A 10898-nucleotide genomic window follows, 5' to 3' on the forward strand; every position below is an offset into this window, starting at 1 on the left:
CTTCCCGGGTTTATTTTTAGTTCCGCCTACGTCATTCTACGTCATTAATTAAACGAATAAAATTGACTTCAAACACATTTGAAGAAAATTTTTTTGATTGATTTTATGAGCCTGTGTGGTAAAAGAATATATTTTGAACGTCATTTAATACTGCTTTTGTAAATTAAAAAGAAATAAAGAAAAATAATAATACCATTGCATTCTGATAGGACGAAACGTACAACTTAACAGGAAAGATGTCGGAAGAGGACATTAATTTATTTCTGTCTTAAGACTGTTGTGTTATCACCCCGCCAGAAACATCTGGTTTAATCATTGTGAAATCAGAGAATCTCTCTGAAGGAACAAATATGTTTAGGAGATAGTCCTCTCTGCAGAACCAAAAGCCCAGGGGGTGGAGCTGGATCTGATCCAACCCCTCCCACATTCCTAACCAACATGTAGCTATATAACTCACAACAGCACATTAAACACATTTCTCCACTCTGAAATACACTTCACCTGCTGAACTTGTGAACTGCTCCCAGGTAGGAGTAGCTGGATCAAGTCTGACTCCACCTCACGGACTTTTTGTTCTGTTTTATCAGGTCCACCTATTCATACAAGCGTACTTTACATACTAACTCTAACCCTTCTGGTGTTGTGCATGTGTTAGCTCTAACCCCCTTTACCCCGCTCATCAACAGAAAGGGATCAGTTTAATTGAAGCCACTCTGGCAGAAGTTCCTGCAACAGGTTATCGTTTCCATTGTAACAGCTCAGCTCATTCACAGGTACTCCTATAGTGGACGCTCCAGATAATCTGACTTAAAATACATACATTAGAAATGTGATTTTGTTTAATGAAGGGAAAAAAAAGAAATGTATTTATATGGTCCAGTTTTCTGTAAGGAAAACGTTTTTTTAAACATTCATGGAATGAGTCTCCAGTGTCCAGTTTTTTGGTCTTATTAGCTTCAAACAGGAGAGAAAAATACAGGCTGCCGAGGGAACTGTTTGTAGCTGCTATAACGTAAGCGATAACAGGAACTAACTTGTTTGTTTTGAGGATGTTCCACGGCATTAAACGGAACTATAAACGAATAAATGTTATGACGTGCCAAACGGATGTGCTACGACATCGCAGCAACGTCAGGATGCAGATTATTTTCCTCCAACGGCATGACCAACAGCGTTTATATTATTGATGACAGGACCCATAAATAAGCAGGAAACACAAAACAGAATCAGGATGTGGGATGAAATGTATTACTTCATAACAAGACATATACGATAGTGTTTACTTTTAAGCCAGCACGAGCTCATCGTTGTTAAATGTTAATATAATTTCTCTTTCAAGGAAACACACACACACACACACACACACACACACACACACACACAATCACGTTATCCACAGCGTACAAGTATTAAATACCCCCCCCCAGTCATACACACTCATACATTCTGATGCATGTGTCTCAAGCAAGCATCACACTTTAATCTAATCTAAAAACATCTCACAGGGAGGACGGATAATGAAACATCAGACACGCAAAAAAAAAACAAACAAACAAAAAAAAAGCTCTGTACGATTTTTAACAAATCAGCACAAGACCAGACAGCAGATTCGGCTCCTTAATGGCCGGGTTGTAAATTTCTACATCGCACACGACTGAAGCTGCTGTTGCAGTTGGAAGCTTCTGCGGTTATTTCTGCTCGCGTCTCCAGATGATGACCATGCCTGTGGCGTCGGAGGAGGCCAGGAGGCTCTCGTCACAGTTGAAGCTGACGTCCAGAACAGGGCCGCTGTGGCCTTGCAGCTTGTTTACGATGGCCTTAGTGTTGCGCTCCACGTCAAAGAAGTAAACGCACGCGTCCTCGCTGCCGGTCACTATGTGAGGAAGAGCGATCGTTAAATGCTTTGTGCACAGAATGTAATGCAGTAGTAGACCTATATGTTCATCATGGTTATTAAACGATCATTTAAAATTCACTTTACATGTAATCACTCAGCCAGGACATGCTTGGTGAGTAAAATGTGATTCTTTCCATTACTGCTACATTACGATTTCAAACGTTTAATCAAACACCTTCAGATCAAAAGGTTTTTAAAGATCATGAGAAATGTTTCGGTCGAGTGTCCACAAACTTTTGATCGGCAGTGTAAATGAAATCACGATGGAAGGACACAGCGAGGCTGTTTAGATAACTGGACAACAGAACATGTGACTGGTCACTGAACCCAGAAAATAAATGTACTGATAGGATAAATAAATTAATGAATAAACGCAGATGTTATCGTCGAGTTGATTAAATGTGTGTATTGATGGAGGTGCAGATGTTTGGATGGTAATCCTTACCGATGCAGGCCCCCTGCCTGAAGGACATGAGTGGACAGAAAATGCTGTGGAGATGCTGCGAGCCATGCTGGATGGGGAAACTCCTCTTTAGTTGCAGCGTGCCTTCATTATCCACAACCCTGGAGAGCCACAACCACATTCTTCATCATCATCATCATCATCATCATCTCACGAACCGTTAACATTACAGTTATTTCTATGTGTATTGTTTTATTAGATGCATATTTTTAGTGTTGATTGAATTGGAGTGGGAAAAAAAATAATTGTTAATCCTGAATCATATGTTTTGGTGTGTGTGTGTGTGTGTGTGTGTGTGTGTGTGTGTTCTGACCTGTAGAGCAGCAGCTTGTTGACGCAGGCGTTGATCAGCAGAGATGGGTCCCGAGCCTCTCGGCTGATCCACGAGCGTGCCGAGATACTGGAGATGGGACTTCCTTCGCTCACCACCAACCTCTTCGCTTTAGTCAGCTTCCCTGTGCAACAACACGACTTCAGCACACACACAAACAACAAACACCACACTGACGTGCAGCTCGTATTATATTTGGAAGAGAGAGAGAAAAAAAAACCCATCACCGCAATGTCGTTTTAAGACTAAGCTTTTTGGACTATTTCTTACACGTGTGCACTTTTGTCATGTGACCATCAAATTCATCTTCGTGAACATCCCTCCTGTCCTTCAAAGACCTTCACAGATGCGTCGTTTAGCCGGGTAGCACTTTAGCTTAGGTTATACATCAACAACAATATAAAGACATTTTCGCAAATCGAACAGGAATTTTTAAGTTCAGATTGAACACGGCGTTAACCGATAACTGAAAAAGGAGGCCCGCTGTAAAAGACGTCAACTTGATGTCTGCTTTTTGAGTGTCTGATTTCGTATCGTTCACACCGCGTAGGTGTTACCGTTACTGACAGCTCTCAAAGAGCTGAAAACACCCTGGTCTCGGAAGATATCCAACCAGAAACGTTATTAAACCCTGAGAACCCTGCCGTGTCATTGGCTGTTTCAAGGATTTAATCTTGAATCCAATCACGAACTGGAAGAGTTTGTCCTAGAGGATGTTTCGAGGAGCTTTCATTTTCCGTGAAGGAAAAATAACCTGTCAAAAAGGAATGGGGTCCTTCATCGTTTCCTTCCGGCGACAACCTGGGAGTTATTAATGCAGAGGGCTCCGCACTGCACTGCAGAGATACAATACTTACAGGACCTTACAAGATCTAGAGAAAACAAGCGAAGGATATGCAAAATATCCCTGGCAATATTTATACATATTCATAAACACTATTTAAATCAACAATGTTATATTTAATAACGAGTTTCATTTGGATCTCGTGGTGGGAAATTAACAGCACGATGCTCACTCATCTCCTCCAGCCTTCGTTTACTGATGATGTCAGGGTTAATAATTTGAGTCTTAAATCCTAGAGACACCATGTTCTGCACAGTTTATTTTCGGGGTTTTTAAAAAAAAAAATTGTTTTGGTTCAAATCATCCCTCCTCATAACGCACCGAATTCTGTTTATCAGTTACTTATCCATCTCTATACGTGTATAGAGAGAAAACGTTCGGGTCTCCGAAATCATGCTGTGGAACCTAAAGGGCAGGTCTCGCTACCTGTGGCCATGTCAAAGAGAAAGGAGAATATGCTCCCTCGGTCATCCCCGGCCCACAGGATCCTCCCCGGGGCATCGAACGACAGCGACAGCACACGGCCGGTCAGTTTACTCGAACCTCCTTTGACTTTCTTTCCCGTGGAGATGTTCACCACCTGCAGCAGGTGCTTACTGTTTCCAACCTGTACAGAAAACAGGAGTGGGTTTTTGCTTCTTTTTTTTTTTGGGGGGGGGTTACACACACGCACAGACACTCTCACTCCACAGCTTTAACCACTTACGTACAGTCGTGGGAAACAGAAAGCACACCCTCCTTCAAAGCTAGGTTTTCATTTGTCAGGTCCTAAATAACAATTGTGTGGTCCTCAGCAATTTCTGTAAACAAACATATAACCTCAGGTGACAAAAAAATTAACACAACAGATTTCAATTTGTAGTCATTTTTCTTCTCCCCTCCCTAAAAAAAAAAAAAGTAAACAAACATTCAGAAACCAGGTGAGGAATAAATAAGTACACCCATCGTACTTCCTCAATCATCGAGAGGGTAATTAACAGCTAGGTACTACTAATGAAATGCACAAGATTAGTTAATTATCAAGAAGGGTGACTACCTCTTTAAAAACAGACCTTTTGGCAGTTTGGTGTTCGGGATCATTCAGGTGTGTGTCTACATCATGCCAAGAAGAAAGGGCATCAGCCATGACCTCAGAGAGAGAGGAGCGACTGTTACTGCTCATCATTCTGGGAAGGGTTATAAGGCCGTCTCCAAACAATTTGAAATTCGCCGTTCTGCAGCGAGAAGGACTGTTTAGAAAACGGAAAGCCTTCGAGACAGCTGCCAGCCTTCCCAGGAGTGGGCGTCCCACTTCGAGGACGGACCTTTCAATGTTCAGAGAGAAAGAAAAAAAGACAAGACCTACACCTACATGTGACCTACAATCTGGAAAAGAAAAAAAAAAGACTGAACAAGTATGGCTTTCAGGTAAGGGCTGTTAGGAAAAGCCCTGTTTCTCCAAAAAGAACATGGAGCACGATGTAGGTTTGCAAAATTGCATCTGAACAAATCGCAAAAGTTCTGGAACACTATCCTTTCGACTGATGAGACCAAGGTGGAGAGGTTCGGTCATCATACGCATCATACATCAAACACAGCGTATCGCCACAAGCATACCTCATAGCAACTGTAATGCATGGTGGTGGTGATAGGGTGAGGATTTGGGCTTGTTTTACAGCCATGGACCTGAGAAACTGGCAGTTTTTGAGACAAAGATGAACTCCACTTCATTCCCGACTATACTTGAGAGCCCATCTGTCCAGCGGCTTAAGCTAGGCAGAGATTGGGTCGTGCAACAGGACAATGACCCCAAGCACAGCAGAACGGCTAAAGAAGAAAAACAAATCAAGGTGTTGGAAAGTCAAAATCCAGAACCTCATTGAGATGCTTACGAGATATTACGAGAGCTGTGCATAAACAAACGCCTTCAAACAACAACAAACTCAAAACATGTGGTTCTACGCATTGTTGAATTCATAGGGTGTACTTATTTTTTCCCCCACCTGTTTTATGAATGTTGGTTTACGTTTTGGGGGGAAAAAATTACTACATATTGAAGTCTGTTGTTGTTGTTTGCTGTTGTTACCTGATGTTATTTGCTTGTTTATAGTGGCTGTTGAGGACCACACAAAAAATTTAGGCCCTGCTAAATAAAAACATAGAATTGAAGGAGGGTGTACTTTCTTTTTCCCATGCAAGAAATTAAGATAGTCGCTTATTTCTCTTCTAACGGTGATCTATACAACTTACGGCTTGCGTATGAACTTCAGCACTCACCACAGTGAGGTTGTTATTCATGGGCTGGAAGGTGCAGCAAAGGAGCTCGCTCGTTTCCGGGTCAGCGACCTCGCGGATACATCGACCGTCCTCCGTGTTCCAGATACGCAGCGTGCCGTCCAGCGACGTCGACACGATGATGTCGTTGCTAAGCGACCAGGCGAAGTCAGTCACGGGACCCGCGTGCCCTCTCAGCGTCACCCTAACGGCCGGGGGAGGCGGGGACAGAGTCATGATCGACAAGGTCCCGTCCAAGGAACAGCAAGCGAGGAGGTGCTTGTCGTCGTTGGCGAACTGCAAGCGAGGGACTGAGGAGGCAAAACGGGAGCGGATATACACAGGACGGTATACACAGCCACACACTGACGAATCAGCGTAAAATAAAACTTTGACACCTCTGGTGTTGTTTACCAGCTGAGTCGACGTGTTGGTCAAAGATGTGATGCATGCCAGCGAAGGCGTAGTTCTCACTCAGAGTGGTGTCGCCTGCCATGGCACGGCTCGCCTCAGCCACAGAGGTGGGCACCAGGCTGCCCGGAGGCCTGAAAATACAAACACAAAGCCGTGTCAAATGTTTCAGAAATTCCTACAGCGTACGCATTAGTATTGATCAATTTAAAACTGATGCTGAGTGAAAACATAACACTCGAAGTACAATATTGCTGAACTTTATTACAAAAATAAACAGTACTGACCTTACCGTGAACATGTACTGCACTTTTTTTTTTTTTTAATGAAACAAATACATAAATATTAAATGTACACTAACTATTAATAAATATTCTGGTAAATTTAAAATCTACATCCAAACTGAACCAAAAAAGTAACACTGCAAAATAACAAATAAAAATAGAGACATCCAAAATGGATCAAAAAACACTTCAAACAACACAAGAAAATTAGTCAGTGATTTGTCGGTTTTTAACACCGAACAATCGGTCGAGCGCTACTGTGCTCCAATGAATGCAGAACTGTGCAATCGAAACAGTACTGTACCTCTCCTCATACACTGCCCTGTTCATCTGGGCCTGCAGCTGATATGAACCACGGCTCACTGAACGACGGTGACCTCGAGCACCCTGAGCCCTGGAGTCCTCCTCAAAGTCCTGGAGCAAACGGACAAAAAGAGAGAGAAAGAGAGAGAAATAAAGAGAGACAAGGGAAGTGTAGACATGCAAATAAAAGACAGCAAGGGACATAAGCATATATACATATATATATATATATTTTTTTTTAGGTGTTTTTCCTATTTGCTTCTTTATTTTACTGTTTCATTCTCCAAAAGGAGAATTCTCAAAAGCAATACAAAAAGAGATTCATGGAGAGTTCTTTGGTGCTTTAGGTTTATTTTAAATTATGCAAATAGTAGAAACATTTCCGACTACACCAGCAGTCTCTGAATGAGCTAAAACTGCTTATCAAACACACACACGTACACACCCACACACAAAACCCATGCAACATCCCAGAGCGTAAAGGGGACCAGTCACGCTTCTTCTAACTCTGAAACAATTGAGATATGCACATTAGAGCAATGTGTGGGGGGGGGCACTACGCAAAAGGAACAAATGACAAGAAACAACTATCATGGTGTGTATTCTCTATCCTCTCAAACTTTTTTTCTCCCCAGTCAGTATGTAAAAAGAGACATGGCACTACATGTGCATAATTAAATATGTGCCAACCAATTTTTTTGTTCTTCATTTTTTGGCCAATTCCTACTCACCTCTATCATACAACACCTACAAACTAGGTGAAGGCTATGAGGAAGACGGCGGATAGCGCTTTCCCTTTCCTCCGAGTTTGAGTTTGTCTCAAAGGAAACACGTGAAGCCAGCGAACCGGATCTGCGTCACAGGGCGGGTGTAACAAACTCGGAGGAAAGGGAAAGCGCTATCCGCCTTCCAATCCCTCTTCCTCGTACACAAGCTCACAAACACCAATGATTGGCTAGCGTCGCTGTGATCGACTAGGGGAGAGACGGGAACACGAGCACGGCCAATTTAGCTCTCACGGACTCCCGTGCGATCATCAAGATTCGCACACGCCATCTCAAGGGTGAATGTTTTTCTGCTGCACCGCTCAGCAGCCTCAAACCATGTCTATTTTTCAAATATGTACCACTTTAGATTTGGCTGAAGCAGATTTAAGATTTTTCTTGGTCTTGTATTAACTCAGAAGGCCATTGGTTTGTGAACTGACACGTTAAGTTTGACCTTGGCAGATTAAGTAACCTCTACTGTTGGCAAATGTGCATCGTTCACATCATGTGTCCTTTCCCCTTCAGTGAATTCTGACTGCTGCTTTAACTGAAAAAAAAATAAAAATGCGGAAACACCTAGTTTTCAGGTGTCTCTTTTGTTGTTGTAGAAAAGGGTCAAATATCATAAACACTACAGCTAGACTGTATATACTGGCACCTCTGCTGGAAACCTTAATGCAGTCTGAGAACGCTGCTCTGGCCCATCTTCTTTACACATGCAGACCGTGACAGTAACGCTTGTCATGTTAGTTCCTACATCCCTCAGTGTGGTTTCATCATCAGCGTGACTGTTCCCCTTTAATGTGATTACACTGGACAATCATGGACAAGATGAACAGCTGCTGCATTTTCGCTCAACATTGAATCAATGTAATTTAATAAATAAAAGTAATGCCTGGATAAAATTTCCGACTCCAAATTGTCTCGGTGCTGAGCGATATGTTTATACTGCGTTAGTTATTTGATTAATTTGCGTTCGTTTTGACTGTAATTTTTTTTTTCCCTAAATGAATGCTGTCAGGTTCTCGGTGGGCCATGAGAAGCCTAACCTCCATGCGGTCCAGTGTGGTGCGGGAGCTGCGCACGCTGCTGGCTCTGAAGCTGCTTTGCTCGGACAGCGGGCCGTAGCGCAGGGCGAGCAGCTGGCTGCGCAGACGCAGGTACTGCCTGCGCAGCACCGGCTCAAAGCCACACTTAGCGTTCTCACGGAGCAGCTGGCTACGCCGGCGGATGTACTGCGTGCGGAACTGGGGGAACGTAGGAGTGCGGTAAGCATTGTACCTAGATTGGGGAAGACCAAGAAAAAAAAGAGAAAGAGGACGAGAGAGAGAGAGAGAGAGACAGAGAGTGGGAATGTGAGATTTAAAATAACATCCAGGCAAAAGTAAACACAGAATAGAACCCTCTAACTAAAATCTAAATGACAGTATGTTATTAAAATCATAGCCAAGTTGTCCAACTGAATTTTATTTATAACGTTAGAATCCCCGATCATCACTCTTCCCACTGACCCATCCCCGATCATCACTCTTCCCACTGACCAAACCCCGATCATCACTCTTCCCACTGACCAAACCCCGATCATCACTCTTCCCACTGACCAATCCCCGATCATCACTCCTCCCACTGACCAATCCCCGATCATCACTCCTGCCACTGACCAATCCCCGATCATCACTCCTCTCACTGACCAATCCCCGATCATCACTCCTCTCACTGACCAATCCCCGATCATCACTCCTGCCACTGACCAATCCCCGATCATCACTCCTCTCACTGACCAATCCCCGATCATCACTCCTCTCACTGACCAATCCCCGATCATCACTCCTCTCACTGACCAATCCCCGATCATCACTCCTCTCACTGACCAATCCCCGATCAGCACTCCTCTCACTGACCAATCCCCGATCATCACTCCTCTCACTGACCAATCCCCGATCATCACTCCTCTCACTGACCAATCCCCGATCATCACTCCTCTCACTGACCAATCCCCGATCATCACTCCTCTCACTGACCAATCCCCGATCATCACTCTTTCCACTGACCTATCCCCGATCATCATTCATCCCACTGACCAAACCCCTCTCTATTCTATTCTAATGAGCTTCAGGAAATCTCCCTTCTTCATGCATCCTGATTTGTACTGTGATATGCAAATCGTCACGCGCGTGTTTTCAGCTATTATTCTCTGAACAGAGTCAGTCCATCCTGGCGATTTCCGCTCACCTTGCGTCCACTGCCAGCACCTGCTGCCACACTGCAGCCATACCATACACACTCAGGGGTACCTAGAGAGAAAAACGAGTAAAACAAGCTCATAAAAAGACACATGTACTTTAAATACATTTTAAATGCTAAAACTGCAGCTATATAAGGTGTTGTAACATCCTTCCTGTTTTCCGCATACGACAAAAATGACAGGACAGCTACCCTAGCTTAGTGTAGCTTAGCATAGCTTATCTTGTTTTATTAGCTTAGCCGTAAAGAAAATAAATTCATAAATTCATACGCATTGCAGTACAGGTGAGTCACTCATGCTGAAGCAGTAATTAATCCCCTCAGCGATGTTTTTATTGATCAGAAACCCCCCACAAAAAAAACCCTCTGAACCTAGTGTTAGCTCAATGCTAAGGAAACCAGCGGAGACGCTAACTAGCTTAGCCGCTGTGACAGACGGAAGCCAGGCAACTAAATGATGTCTGCTACCCAAGCACACATGACATCACTGGGGATATATATATATTCTTTCCCACAGACTTAAAAACGAATAAAAATCCGGATATTTTTCGTGTTAATAAACACCTACCTTCAATTCCTCACCGGAACATTTTTCTCTCCCACCCCCAACGGAGGAGGTCACGTGACACGGCGGACAGGCTCCCTACGCCTGGAATTGCGCAAGTCACCATGGCAACGTCCGTACTCGCATACTACCGTACTGAAGAGTGCGCTACAGGCGGAGTGCTCATTGACATACGCACTGTTTATAAGTGCGCATCAAGCGGCGTGAAAATAGTGCACACAAACGGAGAAAAACTCTACGAACAGTTTCTTTCTAGTTATATGATGCTTTAAGATGATTTAAAATTCAAATACATTAAATAACATGCTAAAAAATAAAACATTTTAATGAAAAACTACACCCACAGTAAACAAACAGTCAAACAAAGGAAGGAATAAATAATTACTCTAGTATGTTTAGTATTTATTTCTATAATATTTACTGTAGAATTTGATGTTTCTTTGTCTTCTACTTTCTATGTAACCTTAAATATATCAAATATATCACATATATATATATATATATATATATATATATATATATATATATATATATAT

The 10898-nt window shown here is 42.9% G+C and overlaps 1 protein-coding gene across 2 annotated transcripts; it reads right to left on the reverse strand.

The window, feature by feature from the left end:
• Positions 1–1226: 1226 nt before the first annotated feature.
• wdr13 (WD repeat domain 13) lies at positions 1227–10463 on the reverse strand. Of its 2 annotated transcripts, XM_017467007.3 has the most exons (10): positions 10366–10463; positions 9786–9847; positions 8603–8834; positions 6788–6897; positions 6203–6333; positions 5792–6099; positions 3962–4142; positions 2674–2815; positions 2343–2461; positions 1227–1873 (listed from the first exon to the last, which is right to left on the reverse strand). In XM_017467007.3, exons 2-10 carry the CDS (start codon positions 9824–9826, stop codon positions 1689–1691), a joined length of 1449 nt encoding a protein of 482 aa, XP_017322496.1. In that variant the 5' UTR covers positions 9827–9847; positions 10366–10463; the 3' UTR covers positions 1227–1688. The 2 variants fall into 2 exon arrangements, with proteins under 2 accessions (XP_017322496.1, XP_017322497.1); XM_017467008.2 differs by lacking the exons at positions 8603–8834; positions 10366–10463 and adding an exon at positions 10069–10087.
• Positions 10464–10898: the final 435 nt, after the last annotated feature.

This window comes from Ictalurus punctatus, chromosome 5 (genome assembly GCF_001660625.3).
Source record: "Ictalurus punctatus breed USDA103 chromosome 5, Coco_2.0, whole genome shotgun sequence".
In the NCBI taxonomy this organism is placed as follows: Eukaryota; Metazoa; Chordata; class Actinopteri; order Siluriformes; family Ictaluridae; genus Ictalurus; species Ictalurus punctatus.